Genomic DNA, 21,609 nt, shown 5'->3' on the forward strand with positions numbered 1-21,609 from the left:
ACATAGCAATCTGAAAGGCCTCAACAAATGGAAACTCGTTACACTGTTCTTCTGCTCCCAACTCTCCATTGGCTATCCACTGGGTTCCCAGTAAAAGCCAATACTTAGGGAGGCCCTGCATGACCCGCCTCCTATCCCTCCAAGGGCTCAGTGCCTCTATACTCACTCAGCCTCAGTTCTCTCCTCCTGGCAGCTCCTTCAGCAAGCTGATAAAGCAATATCCACTCCCACCCTTGGCTCTCACATGACTTACTCCCTCCCCTGCCTTGCATCTTCTTACAAGCTGAGCTCTATCTAAAACACAGTCCCCGCCTTCCTTCCATTTCTTTCTTCCTTTCTCTCCCTGGTAATAGGCTAATACTTTTACATTTACTTGTTGATCTCCCCACCCCCACCACAAGTAAAACATAAGCTCCGTGAAGGCAGAGAAGCAATTCTGCTTAGCACAATATTGGTGCTCCCTGAATAGGCACTAAAGAATGACTAAGTCAGATGGGGGCTAGTGGCTCACACCTATAATCCAAGCTACTTAGGAAGCTGAGATCTGAGGATCTTACTTAGAATCCAACCTGGGCAGGAAAGTCCATGACATTTATCTCCAATTAACCACTAGAAAACCAGAAGTAGTGCTGTGGCTCAAAGTGCTGGAGCGCTAGCCTTGAGTGAAAAAGCTGTGATAGCCTCCAGGCCGAGTTCGAGACCCCCAACAATTGGAAAACAAAACAAACAACAAAAACTAAGGCATACTGACGCATCCTGGTAATCTGGTAATCTTACAGGTAGCAATTGGCAGGCACAAACAAGATGAGGAGTTCCAGGCTAACCTGGGCTACATATAGAGACTGTGTATCAAAAGAAAATATGAAAAAGAAGAACATGACAAGAAAACTTCAAAGCTTGGAACTATGCCTGGCATACAGTGATGGCTCAACAGCAAGCTCTTTGAGGGATGTGAGGGGGAAGTACACACACTCTGCTAGCTGTTTTCTGCTAGCTTGGAGAAGAACAGGGATGGGAGCAGCACCTACTTGCTAACACTTCTCTGCTGGCAGCACTGCCCTCTATTTCCGATGGTTCTGTAGCAACAGTGTCTTCACTGGGCTCCTTCACTCTTTCATCAGTGAGAAGGCTGACGGCCTGGGTAATGTCACCATTACTAGCCTAAGAGGAGAAAATATAGCAGAAATCTTAAAAGGAAAGCATCAGAGAATTTAAGTAAAGAGCATGTGTGATTTTTGTCTTTGTGTTTAGTGATATCTACATAGTACCTTGATGACAAATTGAGTAAGTCTAAAATACGATAGAGGTTGAATTAAAAAGTAAGGCCAGGGGCTGGGAAGGTGGCTCAGTGGTAATAGCACTTGCCTTGCATGCTCGAGGCCCTGGGTTCGATTCCTCAGCACCACATAAGTAAAAAGCCGGAAGTGGTGCTGTGACTCAAGTGGTAGAGCGCTAGCCTTGAGCTGAAGAGCTGAGGGACAGTGCCCAGGCCCAGAGTTCAGGCCCCACGACCGGACCCAAAAAAAAAAAGTAAGGCCAAGCCAGGTGCTGGTGGTAGTTCATGCCTATAATCCTAGCTACTCAGGAGGCTGAGTGATCTAAGGATCATGGTTCAAAGCCAGCCTGGGCAGGAAAGTCCATGAGACTCTTATCTCCAATTAACCAACAGAAAACCAGCAGTGGTATTGTGGCTCAAGTAGTAGAGCACTAGCCTTGAGCTGAAGTGCTCAGGGACAGCACCCAGGCTCAGAGTTCGAGCCCCATGACCGACCAAAAACAAAAAAAAAAAAAAAAAGAAAAAGAAAAAAAGACCAGTCTTGATGGCTCAAGCCTTTAATACCAGATACTCAGAGGTTAAAAGTTGGGGAGATCACTCTTTGAAGCCAGCCTGGGCAAAAAAAAAAAAAAGTTACCAGGAGCTCCCCCTCCCCCATTTTTAACCAGGGGCATGGTGGTACAACTGTATTATCCCACAGTGCGGAAGGTATAGATAGGATTGTGGTATGAGCTGGGTGCTGGTGGCTCATGCCTGTAATTCTAGAGTCTCAGGGGACTGAGATAAGAAGACTGTGGGTCAAAGCAAGCCTGAAGAGAAAAGCATGCCAGGGTCCATCTCCAATTAGCCATCAAAATGCTAGACTAGAGGGATGACCCAAGCAGTAGAGAGCCAGGCATGAACAAGAGAGACAAGCAAGAGTACAAAGCACTGAGTTTAAGCCCTGGTACTAGCATTAAAAAAAATAATAATAAAACCCAAACAAACAAAAAACCCTGCCTTACTTTGGACTTCTTCCTAGAGGAAAGTCCATATTTTCCTCTCAGGGCTGAGGGGGAAAGTAGATTGTGGTCCAAGGCTTACATGGGTAAAGAGAGGGCCTATCTGGAAAATAACTATAGCAAAGTAGCCCAAGTGGTAGACTGCCTATCTAGCAAGAATGAAGCCCTAAGTTCAAACCCCAGTACAAAAGGGGGGGAGGAACAAAGACAGTGCACTGGATACACTTAAAGGTATGTCAAATGCCTAGTTACAGAAAGTAACTGCTATACTTGGATGTCCCACAACATGTAAACAATGAATCCTGCAGGAAATGTGTTGTCTTACTTCCAAAGATCTCAATTTCACAAAATAGTTAAGGCACGGTAATGAACACTGATTCCAAATGAAGTCAGCCTCCATAGTAAATAACCAGTAGAGCCATATTCTATAGTAGTGATATATGTGTTTTTAGCTTTTTATTAGAAAAAAATCTCATGGGTTAAGAGAGATGGGTGACAATGTTGTCAGATACTTTGTACTCATATACTGCTTTGCAGAATGGGAACTTCTTTGTACAACTACTTAAAGATAAAAAAATAAAAATCTCTAAAATATACAATAGTAGAATGAATATCTTTTCATAATGCCATCTCAATTGGTTTCAACAATTACTCATTTATAAGCAGTCTGGTCTTATCTACCTGCCTTTTCCTCTCCTAGATATCTGAAGTAAATCCTAAGCATTTTAGCATTTTATTGGTCAACATATCATAATGTATCTTTTAACTATAATCCACAATCCTTAAAACTACTCTATCATACTTTAAGATTAGTAATTTTTTAATAAACAATAAGCAAGTCAAAGTCTCCCATCTAAAATATTGTACGGTTTGTTGCCTTCAATTGGGATCCATATAAAATCTGCTAACGAAATTGGTTAGTATGACTCTTAATTTTCTTAACCCTGTAGATTTCCCTCACCCCTTACAATTTACAGGTTAAATAAGCTGGGCCATTTGACATGAAGAGCTTCTGTCCCAATGCATTCTTGTAGCATTAAAAATAGCTTCCATTGACAAGCTATGGCATGGACAACTGTTTTAAAGCCTTCTGAGTAAGAGCAGTCTGGAAACCAACCTTGAGAGCTTCATGAAGAAAGGAAGGATCCTGAATGCCTGTGATTTCTCTCAGTTGATTTAACAGCATCTGGCAGCTCTGTAATTGAGGAAAACCAAAACAGATACGTGGTCAGTCAGAAAGTAAACTTGGATACACAGGGATAGGAAGGCCTGGGTCTTTAAACTTAACAAGCTCCATTTAACAAGGTACTGATGGTCAGATGAATTCTAAAATGTCAACTCTATTACTCATTTCAACATCTAATTATGGAAGATAATTCAGGCACTTATGAAAGAAATATGAATCTAAAAACATTTTTATGTAGTATTTCAGCCCTAATGGTCGCTTAAAGTGCATCAGGTTTTCCTCTGTGTAAGCAAAGCATAAATAGGTCACAGATCATAAAACACGTGTGCATGTGAAGAGCATCTATTTTAAGCTTTACTGCACATGCCATTGGTGTGTGTCATTTTTCACTGACATTAAGTTTCCAATCATGTAATTAACAAATGATCAGTATCACTAATGTAATGTAATATTTAAAAGTTAAGGTTTGGTAACAAAAGTATAGCTAACGCAAGAGTTTTCTCAAGTAGTAGGTAGTATAAATTCAGAAGAATGAGCTATGGAATGTTTTAACTGGTTAGCTTCCAGATACACTTATCGAGTTTATGATCTGTTTCAGCCTCAAATCTTCACCGTGCATCTTCTCTCATTTGACACAGTAGTCAACTTATCTTACAGTTCACTTTAAAACAACTGGCTGGCCCAACTGGAGACCCAGTTATCTTCTAAATGAATACTGACAACAATATAGCTGAAAATTAATTCAGAGAGAAGAAATCTAATTCTAGATTTACCTTAGCAAAGGTTATGCTAGAATTCAGTCCTTTTTCAGTATTTGATGTCCTGCCACTAACTTCAACTGTGTCTGAGAGACAGCCTGCATTTACTGCCAGCTGTAACAGAAACAGTATCCCCTGTTCTTCAACAGCTGAGGGCCCCATAATGCAACATGTAAGTATCCACAAGTAGGAATAACTAATTGAAACACCCCTCTCCAGTCCTCAAAAAGCATTCACGTAGTTCTTGTTCTGGTCAGAGGCTACAGTCAGAGCCCAGAAATGGAAAGACACCCTGCTGAGTGCTGAGACTAGCAGTCTTCAAAGCCAGTCACTGTGGGGAGGGGAGGGGCGAATATACCAGAATAACAGGTGTTAAAAATTAGCCTTGGCAAAAAACTGAAAAATAGCATGTCAATTTTTTATGAGGTATTTCTCCTAATGAATTGTAATCCCACTTGATTTAACTGTATAAAAATGTAGAAATCTATTTGGATCCAAAGTTCCAGAAGTCCTGAGTTTAAGACAGCATCAACTTGTGCATGCACATACACAGAAACAGTTTATCAAGCCGGGTGCAGGTGGCTTATGAATATAAACCTAGCTACTGAGGAGACTGAGATCTGAGGACCACAGTTCAAAGCCAGATGGGGCAGAAAAGAAAACTTATCTCCATGTAAAGAACAGAAAACTAGAAGTGGCGCTATGGCTCAAAGTAGAAGAGCACTAGCCTTGAGCAAAGAACTCAGGGACAGCACCCAGGCCCCATTCAAGCCCTACGATCAACCAGGGTTTGCTTCTACTGATACTATTCTAAGTACTTTATGTTATTAATTCGTTTAACCCTATAACAGATCTGTGAAACAGGCATCATGCTCACATGACAGACCACTGAGTTATGAAAAGGTGAAGTCACTTCCCAAGTTACTGTTAGCAAGGAGAGGGGACTAGGATTTGATTCAGCCTGCCTCACAAAACTGTAGGTGAGAAGACAAGAAAATAGGAGACACTTTGAACAAACATCATATTCCTGAATTTGACCTTGATCTTTGTATCTTTACAAATTTCCTGTTTAAGAAAACAGTAGTACAATCTGTTCTAAGCAAGCTACCATCAGGAAGTAGAGAGATAAAAACTACTTGGCTCACCAATGGTGCCATCAGTTATAAATTAAGAAAAACTGCTGGCACTTAAACTCGGACACAATGCATGAGTCCTAGGAGATACATTTCTGTTGAAGAATACAACCATGTCCCAAATGTGCTGCCTGGGGCCTGTGACAGGCAATTCTGTGTATTTCTCAATATCAAAACTAACCTAGTTGGGCTGGGAAGGTGGCTCAGTGGTAAAGTGCTTGCCTTGCATGCATGAGGCCCTGGGTTCGATTCCTCAGCACCACATAAGCAGAAAAAGCCAGAAGTTGTGCTGTGGCTCAAATGGTAGAGCACCAGCCTGGGCTGAATAGCTGAGGGACAGTGCAGAGGCCCAGATTTCAGACCCATGACCGACAAAAAAAAAACAAAAAAACTAAGCTAGCTGAATACCCTATGGTACCTTCCTCTCTAGGTAACAAAGTATTTGATTGGTGCTATATAGAAAACCTTGAAACAGGAATCATTCTTTTTGTTGTTAGTTGTGGGAGGTTGAACTCTGGGCTTGGGCACTATCCCTGAGCTCATCAGCTCCAGGCTAGCATTCTACCACTTGAGCCACAGTGCCACTTCCAGTTTTCTGGTGTTTAATTGGAGCCAAGAGACTCATGGACTTTCTTGCCCAGCTGGCTTTGAACCATGATCCTCAGATCTCAGCCTCTTGAGTAGCTAGGATTACAGGCATGAGCCACTGGCACCCAGCTTCATTCTTTTAGTAATAAACATTATGCTGCACAGAAAATCAAATATATTCTTTGCTCTTCTGTCTCCATGTCTCTTTCTCTATTCTTTTTTTCTTTCAATGCTGCTGCAAATATAATCTTTTTGCATGTGTGGAATATGTGTGTGTCTCAGCCCTAGGGCTTCAAGTCAGCTAGGTTTTTTGCTCAAGCCTAGCACCCTACCACTGAGCCACAGTTCCACTTCCAGCTTTTTGGAATAGTTAACTAGAGTCTCAGGGACTTTCCTGTCTGGGCTGGCTTTAAATTGTGATCCTCAGATCTCAGCCTCTGAGTAGCTAGTATTACAGGTGTGAGCCATGGTCGCCTGGCAGAGTGTACCTAAAATGCCAAGCAAACCATGTAGTGCTAACAGAGCATGTGACTGATTATGCTGGCCATAGGAAGAATAGCTAGGACCACATTCAGAGTGTGGAGCTAGTGACAACTACATCCTGTCTGTCACTAGATGACAGTAAATGTACAAGTGGTAGATCCCTACCTAGCAAGGAGTTCACACTCCAGTCTGGTCTCCCCATAACCCCAATTTCTGGGGGAAAAAATCCAAAAGATAAAATCAGCCAAGCAAACAATCCCTCCATTGAGGAGGCTGAGATAGGAAAATCATAAGTTTGAGGACAGCCTGAGCTACATATGGAGACTTTTCTCTAAATAAATACATAACTAAAATCATAGGTGGGCATGGTGGTGCTCACCTGTATTCCCAGCATGAGGCAGAAGGATAGGTTCAATACCAGCCTGGGTTACATACCAAATGCCTGTCTCAAAAAAAGCAAAACATAAAGATAAATCTAAGATAGCTCTAAGACTGATTCCACAAGGCTTATGCTATGCTCCTGATACACATATAGAACTAAACTACCCATACCTCAAGTCCTAACAAATACAACACATTTAAATATCAATTTTACAATGACAAACTAGATTTATTAGGATGGTTATAGTTATTACTCACTGTTTGTCTTGGACTTCACGAAAAACAAATTTAAATATTAACTTGTTCTAACTACACTGCTGCATGAAGTACACACCCAGGAGGAGACAAGACAAAGCCTGTACTCAGCTCAGTCACAATGAAGTCAAATAATTGGCAAGAGCAAACAGGTTTGCACTTCCTTGGCTAAATTCACAGTTTTCACAAAACAAAAAGTACTCTCTTTTCCTGCCCTGAGGCAGTGAAGATAGACAGGCCAACATTAAAGGCTCAAGCTGAGACTTCAATGCACTCCAGACTACCATGAGAACAGAGTTTTTTAAAGCAAAGACAACTCCCTTCACAACAAGCAATCCACAGGATTATCAGGACAATAAAAAAAAAAATTAAGCTACCAAGTTTCCCTAATAATAACTGGTTAATTCCAACAACCAACACATAAAACTGATTAAATAAAGCAACACTACCAATTACTCATCTTTAACATTTCATTTAGCCTTCAGATGAGGTACTTTCTAGATTATGGCATTCTTTCAAAAGGATGCTACATATATTTCCTGATCTTAATTTGTGTAGTTTTAGGGAGACTTTTCTAAATTAAAAACCAAGTAGTTGATAAAATGTTCTTTGAAGAATTACAAAAGTGTGGCCTAATTAAACTCCCTTCAAAGGTCAAGATCTGATGACTGGAGCTCAAGTGGTAGGGTGCCTGCTAAGCAAGCATCAATCAAGCCCTGAATTCAAACCCCTGTACCACCAAAAAACCCCAAACAAATGAAGGTTAAAAGATTTGATGCTTCAATTTTAAAATAAATGTCAACACCCAAGAAAGGAACTCCAGAAATTCTTGTATTAATCGGAGACTGTCACTAACCCTACCAACTCCCCCCAAACAGGGAAACCACTGATTTTTTTTTTTTTCCTTTAGCTTCTAATAACAATGTTTCTCTAGGTCCAAATTATTCCTAGGGAAGAAATTTAAGGTAGTCATGATGAACTGATAAAAAATGATCAATAACTTATCCTGGATACAACGACATTCTCAAATATAGGATACCTGATAGCTTATGTGAATGATACAAATATGGCCAGTGTTGATTCAAATTGGGTTCTTCATCCCTCTCAGAACTGAAGAACCAATAACAAGAATGGGCACCAAGTGAGCCCAGATAGAAACAGGAGCCAGACTACCCATTCAGGTGGTGGGAAGTTATAAACTAAATAAAAGAAAGGAAGGGGAGGGCTAATCTTAGGGAGGAATATTCATGTATTTTCTGAGAAGGGACAGAGACCTCGTGGAAATTTGGTCACCACCCTTTTCCCCTCTTGTGGTCCCTTCCTGTCAGGTGAGAGGGTGTGTCACTGAGCATGCAGGTGAGAATAAAAAGAAGTTGAAGCCACTCTTGCTGCCACTTTACACATAACTAGTGTAAAACCAGAAGAGGGATTTCTAGCCTCCAATCATTCTTCCTCAAAGACAAAAAAGGTCAGCACAGGGTAGAAATTCAGTTATGTCACTTAAGCAACAGATTAAGGCAGCAAAGCAAGCCAGTATATGACTCCAAAAAGCCTATTTCAGCCAGCCAAGTGCCTTAAAATTTCAAGAAGCATTTGAAACATTTTAGCATGTAGCCGCTCTTAAAGCAAGAAATAAGCACTTACCATTATTTACTTTTTAAAAGGTATTTTACCTTTTCCCACATTCCCAGTGTAAGAAAATTCCAACAACTAGCTACTCAGGAGGCTGAGATCTGAGGATTGCAGTTCAAAGTCAGCCCTGGCAGGAAAGTCTGTGAGACTCTTATCTCCAATAAACCACTAGAAAACCAGAAGTGGTGCTGTGGCTCAAGCATAGAGCACTCGCCTGGAGCTGAAAAGCTGAGGGACAGTGCCCAAGCCCAGAGTTCAAGCCCTATGACCGACAAAAAGGAAAAAAAAAAAAAGAAAAGAAAATTCCAACAATACAAAATCATATAAAAAGAAAACAAAACTTCCTTTTATTCCCTAATCAGTTTTTATTCCCCAGGGGTTACCTTCATGAAGAATGTTAGAGCTGGGTACCAGTGGCTCATGCCTGTAATCCTAGCTACTCAGGAGGCTGAGATCTGAGGATTGCAGTTCAAAGCCAGCAAGGGCTGGAAAATCCATGAGACTCTTTATTTTCAATAAACCACCAGAAAACCAGAAGTGGTGCTGTAGCTCGTCTTGACCTGAAGAACTGAGGGACAGAGCCCAGGCCCAGAGTTCAAGCCCCACAACCAACAAAAAAAAAAAAGAAAAGAAAAAAAAGTTACATATCTTTGTTATAAATCTTTGTCTATATATATGTACGTTTTATATGTATACATATCTCTTTATCTTTCCATGTCTATTCCATATTTTTTCCTAATGTACATAATGCCCCATACATTTCTTCTTTCTTTCCTTGAATTACATTAAGACATTTCTTCTTTGTTCATTTGCTAATATACATGCCCAACTAATTCTGAGCAGTGGGGCTCAGAAGCCAACACCTTGACATGAGATTCAACTCTGAAAATTAAAGAATATTAAAGAATATACCATGTTTAGCTATACCTGGCTAGCACTAACTGAGAAACTAGGAAAATATCAGGGAAAGGTAAGACATCAGATTTACATCCTCAAGTTTTAGAAATCTAAGAACAGTAAAATTTTTAAGTTCTTATTAGGTGAGCCTCGGTGTGTACTTTCTATTTTTGATAAATAACAGATCAGAGTGATGATGTGTCACTGGATTACAAAGGGGACTAAATGTCAGGATGAGCTCTGACTTAATAGGATGAACAATGGATCCTCAGCAAGGAGAGCTATGGCAGGGGAGGTACTTGAATACATAAATCTCCCACATATGAACAACTGGTTCTAAGTGGGATGCAACTAGGGAAAGAATCCTAAAAACTGAGTCAAAGAACTACTGAGCAAAGCAGGTGTGATGAGAAAGGCAGAGTGCTTCCAGGGAAAGCAGGAAGGTAGGACATACTCATAACACCTCCAAGAATGGAGCTAAAGCTCAGTCAAATATTTGCAGAGGGTGTTGAACAGAATGCCATCTCCAACACCACAGAGGACAGTAGTGAGTTCCAGGCCAGCCTGGACTACACAGTGAAACCTTGTCTAAAAAATAAATACATACATGCTCTTTTCTAGCTCTCTTTCCCAGCTATCTCTTTCTCACCTCTCTCTCTCCCAGCTTTTTTTCTAGCTCTCTTCTCTTTCCAGCTATCTCTTTCCCAGCTCTCTCTCTTTCCCAGCTGTCTCTTCTCTTTCCCAGCTATCTCTTTCCCAGCTCTCTCTTCTCTTTCCCAGCTTTCTTATCCAGCTCTCTCTTTCCCACCTCTCTTTCCCAGCTCTTTCTCAGGCCTTTCCCAGCCACGTGCAGGGCCAACCTGGCCTGGTCCCAGCAGGTCTACTGAATAAACCAACCCCTTACCTGAAAAATAAATAAATAAATACATACATACATACATGCAAACAACACATCACATGATCAAATGAATGGTGAAAATATGTACCCCTTAGTGGATGCAGAAAAGCATTTAATAACATCCAACACTCATTCATGATTTTTTTAAGTCAGAAAACTAGGAATAGAGGGAATTTCCTAGCATGATACAGAATGAAAATGAAAATGAAAAAATGAAAAAAATTTAAGTTAATACATCTTATTCAATGGTGAAAGACTGAAAGCATTCCCCTAAAACCAGAGTTAAGAAAAGAATGTCCACTTTCATCCCTGCTATCAGACATCTTCCCAGAGGTTGCAAGATCAATTAAGCGAGAAACAGAAGACATCAAAAATGGAAGAAAAAAAATTAAGCCATCTCTACTGACTTCTGACATGATCCTACATATAGAAAATCCCAGAGTCCCAAATACACACACACACACACACACACACACACACACACACACACACACACACACACACACACACACACACACACACACACACACACACACACACACACACACACACACACACACACACACACACACACACAAGTTACTAGAACTACTAAACTAATTCAGCAATCCTGCAGGGCATAAGCTCAACATGCAAAAACCAACAGGGCTTCTATGCAATAAGAATGAAAAATCAAAAAGGAAAATGAGAAAACAACTTCATTTACAATAGCATCTGAAAGAATAAAATACTTAGAAATAAATGAAAATGATCATATATGTCTATCAAAAGTTAAGTCTAGCCTGGCAGAAGTTAAGTCTAGCCTGACACTAGTGGCTTACACCTATAATCCTGGCTACTTAGCAGGCTGAGATCTGAGGACTGAAGTTCAAAGCCAGTCTAGGCAGGAAAGCCTGTGAGGCCCTTATCTCCAATAAACCATTCAAAAAAAGCCGGAAGTGGTACTGCAGCTCAAGTGGTAGAAGGCTAGCCTTGAGCACAGAGAGGCTCAGGGACAGAGCCAAGGCCCTGAGTTCAAGTCACAGGACACCCCCAAAAAGTTTAAAAGTCCCAAATAACTGCAAGACATCAAGTTCACAGATTGGAAGACAGAGAACCAACAGGAAATATGGGCATAGCTAGAGAGAGATTATAAGGAACTGGCTCACACAACTGTGGAGGCCGCCAAGTCCCAAGGTCTGACCTAGGTATAATTCTAGTCCAAATGCAAGATGAGATAACCAGGAGAACTGATATGTAAGTTTCAGTCCAAGTCCAAAGGACTAAGAACCAGGAAAGATAACTAATACAAGTTTCAGTCTATGAAGCTCTAAGAACAAGGGAAACCGATATGAGTTACAGTGGAAGACCTAACTTGCAGTTCAAGCAGTCAGGCAGGCAAATCAGCTCCTTACTGGGCCTTCTGTCTTATCAGGTCTTCAATTGATTAGCAATGCCCACCTACATAAGGGAAGACACACCTGCTTTACTAGACTGACTGATTCAAAGTTAACCTCATCCAAAAAAGTCTCATATTTACATCTACAAGATTTAGTCCAGACCAAATGTTTAGACATCACATTGACTAATTAACTTGACATATAGTTAAAACTCTCACACACCTAATATTCTAACAGTATCAAAGTGACTTATAAATTCAATGTAATCTCTATCAAAATTCTAAAGGTTCTGAGGCAAGTGGATGTTAAGATGCAGGCCAGCTTGTTCAACAAGGTGATACTGTCTCAAGACAAACAAAATTCCAATGTCTTTTACATCAGAAATGGAAAACCTGATTCTCAAATTAGCACAAAATTTCAAGAGGTAACAAGAAGCCAAAACAAAAGTAAGAAGAAAAACAAGACTCTATCTGGACTTTCATCTCCAAATAACCAGCAAAAAAGAAGGAAATAATGGGGGCTGGGGCTCACACGTATAATCCTATCAATTCAGGAGGGTGAGATCTGAGGATCTCCATTCAAAGCCAGCCAGGCAATTAATTCGGTGAGACTCTTATCTCCAAATAAGCATCCACCAAAAAAAAAAAAAAAGCTGGGAGTGGCGCTGTGGCTCAAGTAGTAGAATGCTAGCCTTGAGCACAGAAGCTCAGAGACAGTGCCCAGACTCAAGAGTTCAAGCCTGAATATGGACACAACTTGAAAAGTATTTCTCCAAAGAAGATATACAGATGGCCAATAAACTTACTTTTAAAAATGCTTAACAACATTCACCATGAGGGAAATGTAAATCAAAACCATACTTAGGTCCGCATGGTAAATCCCCAAGACTAAGGAGGCTGAGGCAGGATAGTCATTAGTTCAAGGCCAGCTTGAGCTATATAGTGAAATTGTCTCAAAAAAAGAAAAAGAGACAACAGCAATAAGATACTACTTCACACTCCCGAGGATGATTATTGAAGGGAGGGAGGCTTTGGGAAAAGGTAAAACAGTAAGTGTTCAGTGAGGATTCAGAAAACTAAAACCTTTGTGTACTGCTGGTGGGAATGTAAAATGGTACAGCTGCTGTGGAAGTTTGGCAGTTCCTCAAAAAGTTAAACATAGAATTTCCATATGTCTCAGCAATTCCACTTTAGCCAAAAGGTGGAAAAACTCCAACATCCACCAATGAGAGACTGAATAAATGAAACTGATAGTCATTCCTCTATATATCCAAAGGGGATGAGGGATGATGGGTCCCAGGTCCTTGTGAACACCCAAGCTGCAGAGGCCAATATCGCTTCTAGACAAGGGCTCAGCATGTGCACAGAACCTATGTGCACCCTACTGTGTGCTTAGTCACCTCTAGACCATCTACACCTCATGCAGTGGGAATGAGAAATGAAATTCTTTCAAGAATTATGACAAGGGAAAAAAATCTTACCTGTTCAGTACAGGTGTAATTTTTTGTGTGTGCCAGTTCTGGGTATTGGACTCAGGGACTGGGCCCTCCCTGAGCTTTTGTGCTCAAGGCTAGATCTCTACCACTTGAGCCACAGCACCATTTCCAGCTTTTGGTAGTTAATTGGAGATAAGAGTCTCACAAACTTTCCTGCTGAGGCTGGCTTTGAACTGTAATCATCACATCTTCAGCCTGCTGAGTGCCAGGATTACAGGTGTGAGCCACCAATACCTGGCTACAGATGAAATTTTTAAATGTGTTTTTTTGTGCAGGCCTGGTTGACTCCAAAGATTCAAGACAGATGTATACAAATGGCTAACTGCATACATACAGTGTTAAGTGAGTCATTAAAATTAAAGTACCAACACAGGGTACCAACTAGATAAACCTTAAAATCATTACAAAAAATGAAAGATGCTGTATACAGTGTCTTACTACATGACAGTGCTAATAGGGAACATCGGAATAGATGCATGCAGAAACAGAAGGCAAGTCTCAGTTGTGAGGCTGAGTCAGGGAGGAAGAAGCAGACTTTTCTTTTAGGGTGATATAAATGTTTTAGAACTAAACAGAGGTGGTGATGGCATAGTACTGTGAACATACTAAATATTTTTGGATCTGTACATTTCCAAGCAGCTATTTCTATGTTGTATATTTTTTTTTGTTTTTGTTGTTGTTTTGGTTGGTCGTGGGGCTTGAACTCTGGGCCTGGCACTGTTCCTCAGCTCTTCAGCTCAAGGCAAGTGCTCTACCACTTGATCCACAGCACCACTTCCAGTTTTCTGGTGGTTTACTGGAGATACGAGTCTCAAGTACTTTCCTGTCCAGGCTGGCTTTGAACTGTGATCCTCAGATCTCAGCCTCCTAAGTAGCTAGGATTACAGGCAAGAGCCACTGGCACCTGGCTTGTTATATAAGTCTTTTTATCAATTAAAAAAATCAGTTTGGAAATTACACATTTCCACTCCACATCAAAGTACTAGATTGGTAGATTAGAAAAGGGAATATTGCTTTAGGACTTCTTAATTTTCTTTTTTGAGACAGGACCTCACAATATAACACAAGCTAGGCCAGAATAAAAAAAAAAAAATCTTTCTCAGACTCCTGAGTATTGGGACTTCAGGCATGCACCACCCACCATGACCAGCAGAGTTCTTAAATCAGCTAGCTGCCAGGTAGCATGCTGCTGACACCTCTCATGAAGGTCTTTAACCCTATCTGAAATGCTGACCTTCTTTATTATGTAGAAAGCCAAGACAGGGGTGCTAACACTACACAGCCTAGACTCTGACCCACAGAAGCCTCCTGGCAAGCAAGTCTCCGGTCTTCTGAAGCACCAGATTTAACACCTGGAAAATGAAGTGAAACTACTGCTATCAGATGAAATTAATGCCTGTGGCTATTAGTAAAACTGTATATAACTATAAAATATGTGATACTTCTGTTCAACTAAATTCAGCTATCTTGGAATAAAAATGATATTCCATGCCCATGATACTTTGAAAATTCAATTTCTTGGTCCTAGTAAATATTTCTCTGAGTTACTGAAGGGGATCAATGAGCACACAAGTTTCTAGTATTTCAGAGAAAACACTAGTCAGGTTGAGCCCAGAGGTTCTTTCATGGCCTAGCATATGCAAATGTATACAGGAGGCGGGTACCCAAGTAGAGCCAGTTAAATAGAGGGTGTGAGGCATTTGCACCTAAAGATTAGAAATGCAGATTTGGAAGCAGCTGTGTAGAAAGGAGACTTGAAATCAAGAGAACAAATGGTTAGTCCCTAGGAGAAACTAGGTAGGACTCCAAAATCCAAGAAAGTAGTCAGAAAGGAAGCTAGCAATATTAGAGGTAGGGCTCCAAAAGGATGTTGCAAAGAAGGCAGAAGCCATAGTTATGCCAGACAGCCAGGAATAAACCAACTCCCTAAAGAACACAGTTCAAAGCCAGTCCAGGCAGACAAATGTGAGACTCTGATCTCCAACTAACCAGGAAGAAAGCCAGAACTGGAGGCATGGCTCAAATGTTAGAGGAACAGCAAGCAATGAAGGAACGTCAAGCAAAATCTTATGGCTCTGATTTCAACAGGCACCCTTTCCCTGCTGTGAACGAACACACACACACACACACACACACACACACACACACACACACACACACACACACACACACACACACACACACACACACACACACACACACACACACAGCAACACTCTGCAAGTTGGGGTGGGGATAACAACTAATGAGAATAAAAGTCAAAATCTTATGGCTCTGATTTCAACAGGCACCCTTTCCCTGCTGTGAACGAACACACACACACACACACACACACACACACACACACACACACACACACACACACACACACACACACACACACACACACACACACACACACACACACACACAGCAACACTCTGCAAGTTGGGGTGGGGATAACAACTAATGAGAATAAAAGTCAAAATCTTATGGCTCTGATTTCAACAGGCACCCTTTCCCTGCTGTGAACGAACACACACACACACACACACACACACACACACACACACACACACACACACACACACACACACACACACACACACACACACACACACACAGCAACACTCTGCAAGTTGGGGTGGGGATAACAACTAATGAGAATAAAAGTCAAACTCCAAAACAAGTATCAATTAAAAATAGTAATGAGGGTTCATAAAAACACAGTATTAACACTACAAATAAGAATAAGACGCTGGCACTGGTTGCTTACACCTCTAATGCTGAGATCTGAGGATCATAGTTCAAAGTCAGCCAGGGCAGGAAAGTCTGTAAGACTTTTATCTCAGAAAAAGCCAGAAATGGCCCTATGGCTTAAGTGGGAGAGCGCTAGCCTTGAGCAAAAAAAGCTCAGGGACAGCACCCAGGTCCTGAATTCAAATCCCATGAATGGCAAAAAAAAAAAAAAAAAGTGTAAGAGCTGTTGTCTGTGGCTCACTCCAATAACCCTAGCTACTTAGGAGGCTGAGATTTGAAGATGGCAGTTCAAAGCCAGCCAGGGCAAGAAAGTCTGTGATACTCTTATCCTCAATTAATCACAAAAAGCTGGAAGTGGAGCTGTAGCTCGAGTGTTAGAACACTAGCCTTAAGCACAAAAGCTCAGCGACAGAGCCCAGGCTCAGAGTTCAAGCCCCAAGACCAGTATGAAAAATAAATCCATCAAAATAAGCAAATAATAAAAGTATGAGACTTTGGATAAGCGCTTGGATCACCATAGGAGATGTTATCTCTAAGAGGTCTGCTTCACTACATTAACAAATTTTTATTAAAAGCCTACTTTGGAATCAGGCATCAGTGGCTCACGCCCCTAATACTAGCTTCTCAGGAGGCTGAGATTTAAGGATTGTGGTTCAAAGCCAGCCCAGGCAGGAAACTTATCTCCAATAAACCAGAAAACTGGAAGTGGTACTGTGGCTCAAGTGGTAGAGCACTAGCCTTGAACTGAAGAGCTGAGGGACAGCACTCAGGCCCAGAGTTCAAGCCCCATGACTGACAAAAATAAAAAACAAGCCTACTTTGGAAAACCTCACAATGAGGTACCTAGTAGGTGCTCCAACCCACTCTGCCTTGAAGCTTGGCCAGCTTCTTTTGCAGGCCACTGGCCCATGAGCCCTAGTCTTGCAGGAGCTCAGACTTGGGCAGTCAGCTCATAACCACAAGGCCAATTCTTCTGCAGAAGCTGTTGTTGCCCTCAATCTCTGCAATGGAATCTAGAAACCAACTTGTCTCATCAACTATCACCTACCAGTTAATCCTGCTCAGTTATGTATAAATTTTCCAAATTAAACTTGCATTATGTTGTCATGGGGGTGGGGGAGAAAGCTATAGAAAAGAAACCGGTGGGCTTGGAATCTTTTTGCTAATGATAAACAAATCCAAGAAAGTGAACAAGAAGACAACAGAACTTAGTTGTTATATTTGTTTCAGGATTGTGGATCTCCATATACAGCAAAATAGGAATTGTAGTCACAAGCCTCTCAAAATTTGCTGTTCAGGAAGTGGTGCTGTGGCTTAACTGGTAGAGTGTTAGCCTTGAGCACAAAAAGGTTTAGGGGACAGCACCCAGGCCCTTAGTTCAAGCCCACAACTGACCCCCCCCAAAAAAAAAAGCTTTTCAAATGAACCATCCAGAGATCTTGTCCAAGGGCCTAAGTCTTGATTCCGTGGGTCTAAAGTGGAGTTCCAAGTGGGGTACACTTGCTTCCTTGATGTCAATAGTCCCACTACTGGGTTTCAACCTGTCAATGCAAGGTCACTGACCCAGAACTGTAGGATACACACAGATCAGCTAGAGGAACAATACAGGGATGGGAAGGTCCAGGCTCATGTGCACCTGTGGTGTAAACTCTCAGACTTACTGCTAAGAATGATAGATTTCTAAGAACCAAACTGACTTCAAGTTATTTATCCTACAGTAAAACTTCCCTGCTGGTTGAAACACAGGACCAGACACTAAGTAATCTTTAGGAGTACTCTGGGGGATTTAGTGGTTTCACAAAGTGCTCACACTCAGATCCGAAACACTAACAGCGTATTTACAGAGTGCTACTGTTTTTATCCTACTACGATTCTAGGGGAGTCTTATAAATGGCTCTGCCTGTCCTTTGTACAAATGACCACAGGAGAAGCGCTGTAGGTTTTAAATAGCTTCTGCCAAAGGAGGATAGCTATTCTCAAGATATTAAACATCTTGTAAGGGAAAGGCATGAAGTCTTAAAGAACTGCAAAGGAAAGAAACCTTTTTAACATGAAACTTCCCAAGAGCAGGAAGTTATTAAAATCTTCCCTATAAGAAGTAAAGGTCCATTTCCTATTAAGATCCTTCAACCTAATCCACTAACTTTAAGCATTTTACATTAGCAAAAGTAAAAAAGGGCAAATGTTATCGGGCTTGCATTCCAAGCTTATCATCTGTCAGTGCTGGGCGAATCACTGGGAAGAACAGTAAATGTCATCACTCTGCAGGTCGCCTGGAATCAGGGTACTGCAGCCAGCCAGTCACTGGAGTGCCAAGCCTTCCCAAAATAGCGATGACTTCTATACAACTGCTCATCAAACTCCTCATATATTCACCCTCAAATAGAGACTACTGAAATTGGGGTCACTACTCAAACTGTGGCAAAAGTAAATGAAGGTGCCACTGATGGACAAGCACATGGTCTTTAATGACAGAGCCTGAACAAATTTAAATATGACTTCCTGTCCCTTAAAATAGTCTTGTGTCTAAATCATAGGACTGTCGCAAAGCTAAAAATTTCCCACCTGTTTCTTAAGTCACTGTCCTAAAAACAAACAGACGAGTTTGATCTCTGAAACACAGAAAAATTCTGACTCACAAAAAAGCACTGACTGGTGAACCCTTAGCAATAATACGCCCATTAGAAATCAGTACTTCAAACACCAGCTGCAGTTTCGCCTTGGAGGTATCTTTTACTACACAAGTTTTAAAAGCATTTCTTTGTTATAAATTCCTGGTCTTGAGTGAATCAAAAGAATAAAAAGGGGCTGGGGTGTAGCTCACTAGTAGAGCACTTGCCTAGCAAGTGCCAGGCCCTAGGTTTGATCAGCAGCTTCATAAATAAATAAGCAGAATTAAATTAAAAAGGCTTTTAAAAGGCTTCCCAGTTGGAAATATCTGACAGCTTGTATTATAAATATTTTATGAAATTTCTCACTTTCAAACTTATACTCGAAAATCTGGTATTTCTGTCTGAAAAGAAAAAAAGCAGTAGTTGAGGGGTGAGGAGGTGGTATTAAGTTAAAACATTCCAAAGTAACATTAGAAGGCATTCTCAAACTGCTCACTTTCCCAAGTTTCTTCACAGAGACACTAAGCAGTTTGGGTTTCTCCCAAACCAGTGTTCTTATACACTCGCCATCTTAGCCCAGCAATCTTTATGTGATTTTTTTAAAACGTTCTTAGCTATTAGCGGCAGTATAAAATAATCAGCGTTCCTACCATTCATTACGCTGTCCACCCCCTATCACCGCCACCCCCTTTAAAACCTAGAGTGACGAATGCAATAATTGGGGAAGCCGATCTGTCTCAAAGAAGGAGAAAAAAGAGAAAGAAACGCCGGGCGGCGAGGGAAGGAGTGGTGGTAACGGGGACCGCGGGTCTTTCACACTTTGTTGATAAACCCCGGATTTAAGTGAGATAACCGGTCCGCTCCAGACGCTTCACACAATACTGCCATCAAATCGATTCGAAACCCAAGCCACCAACTCTGCCCCGTTCGGAAGTTTCTGCTCCGTGGTCCGGGCCCCGGAGCCCCGTGCCCGGTGGACCGGCCTCCCGCCCCCACCCCGGTGCAGACCACCCCGGGTGCAAATCCCTTTCTATGTGGGTTTGCAAAGTACCCAAGCCCCTCCCTTCCAACTTCGGCGGAAACACGGACGCCCGCGATGAAGTCCCGCGTCCCAGCGCCCCGCAGCCTCCCCCGGGGGCGCCCTCCTCACCTGCCAGGCGCGCCCCGCGCCCGCCGCCCGGGGCGCCCCGCGCCCGCCCAGCGCCCCGCAGGCCCCGCCGGGCCTCCTCCGGCCGGCGCCGCTCCCGCCCGGCCCGCCGCGCCCCCCCCCCCTCAGCCCCAGAGCCCACTCCCCCCCCCCCGGGCCCCGGACCCCGGGCCCCGCTCCCCTTCGCGCCGCAGGCCCACCGAGCCGTGGCCGTCGGCCGCTCCCGCCGCGTCGTCTTGCTGCAGCTCCGCAGTCATGGCCGAGGCACCCCTCGGCGAGTCACCAGGCTCCCTCCGCCGCCGCCGCCGCCGCCGCCGCCGCCACCGCCGCCAGCCCAGGAGCACCGGGACGTCCCGCCCCCGCCCGCGTCCAGCCCGCGCCCGCGCCCGCGCCCGCGCCCCCGCCGGGTCCCGGTTCCCTACAGCTCCCCCCACCGTCTCGCCCCCGCCCGCAGCGCGCGCGCGGCCGGAGGCCCCGCCCCCGGGCCCGCCCCCCAGCCTGCGCGCGCACGCAGAGCGCGCGGCCAAGGGCAGAGCCGCCCAGCGTGCTACCGCCGACGTCGGACTCTGACCCGGCGGCGGCCACGTGACCAGGGCTCCGCCCCTTCCCTCCCTCCCTGCCCTCCCCCCTCCAGCTAACGGTCAGCGTCGCCGCCCTTGCGGTTCGTGCCTCGGGGGTTCCGGAAGTGGGCAACGAGGGCGCAGCGCCCTCAAGTCTTCTTCTCTGCGTGCAAAACTTGCCCCCTGTCGAGGTCCCCTCGGCTGAGTTGAAGCTGCTTGTAGCTTCATAGGCTTCTCGGTAGCCATTTCCTTCTCGAGGGACAGGAAGCGGTGTCACGTGTCTTTAAGGCCAGGACAGACAGACAGACAGACATGGGTTTGTCTGATTGCAGTGCTTTATCTACAGCCAGCAGAATGGCCCGGACCCCTTTGATGGGAGGATGCCCAGCCTTTCAGCTTGAGCTGAGTGAGCATGGCGGGCAAGAAGACCTGCCAGCGCGCCCAGGTCTCCGCAGTGTCCACGTGTGTGCGTGGACGCCTGGGCGGCCCCCGCCGAACGCACGGCCCGCAGCGCAGCGAACCCCGGGGCGCATGTCGGGTTCCACGCTCGGCTGTCCCCCCCACTCTGTGGAGGTGGAAAATGGAAGGGCCCAGATCTGCCTGCCTGGTGGCCCTTTGAAGGGCACGTTTCCTGGGGGTGGTGGTCTCACTGGGGCTGCTGGCTTTGCTGTCCCTGTGGTTCACCTGTAGACCCGTAGTCTGCAATGGTGGTAGCCGTTACAGCCATTCCAGACCCACAGTCTGTAATAGGTCTGGTGCGGCTCCCCAGAGGCCTCATGGCCTCTCAGGGGCCAGGCCAGGATTGCTGATGCTTCATCACCTGGAGACAAGACGCAGGGCACCTGTGCCCTCGGGAGGTTAGCATGGCTTGCACTGGTATTGACTCAGAATCTTCTGGGGACAACCAGCCGGCTGTAGGTGTGGCTGATGATTGACTTTTTTTTTTAACCTGTTGATTTTCTTTATTTTTTTACATGTGTAATCAAAGCCCATTCCTTGCGCATCACTGCAGAGTAAGTTGATTTCTGAAGTGTGTGTGTGTGTGTGTGTGTGTGTGTGTGTGTTTAAGACAGGGCAACAAGGGAAGGGGTCACATTGTCCAAAAAGAAATGTAGTCATTACCTGACTTATGTAACTGTACCCCCCTCTGAACATTGTCTTTATAACAATTTATTTTTGAAAGACAGAT

The 21,609-nt window shown here is 43.5% G+C and overlaps 1 protein-coding gene across 8 annotated transcripts in view; it reads right to left on the reverse strand.

The window, feature by feature from the left end:
• Positions 1-20,202, reverse strand: part of Usp28 (ubiquitin specific peptidase 28) — a 57,033-nt gene extending 36,831 nt beyond the window's left edge. For 7 of the 8 annotated variants that reach the window (XM_070038500.1, XM_070038499.1, XM_070038491.1 and 4 more), the window contains exons 1-3: positions 20,061-20,202; positions 3,395-3,472; positions 1,029-1,161 (exon numbers count right to left, since the gene is read on the reverse strand). In XM_070038500.1, the coding sequence (XP_069894601.1) occupies positions 1,029-1,161; positions 3,395-3,472; positions 20,061-20,117 (268 nt within the window). In that variant the 5' untranslated portion in view covers positions 20,118-20,202. Of the gene's footprint in view, positions 1-1,028; positions 1,162-3,394; positions 3,473-6,804; positions 6,822-20,060 lie in introns of those variants that run through there. The other variant, XM_070038492.1, reaches the window with a different exon arrangement.
• Positions 20,203-21,609: the final 1,407 nt, after the last annotated feature.

The sequence above is a fragment of the Dipodomys merriami genome, unplaced genomic scaffold (genome assembly GCF_024711535.1).
Source record: "Dipodomys merriami isolate MVZ:Mamm:240054 unplaced genomic scaffold, mDipMer1.0.p SCAF_29, whole genome shotgun sequence".
In the NCBI taxonomy this organism is placed as follows: Eukaryota; Metazoa; Chordata; class Mammalia; order Rodentia; family Heteromyidae; genus Dipodomys; species Dipodomys merriami.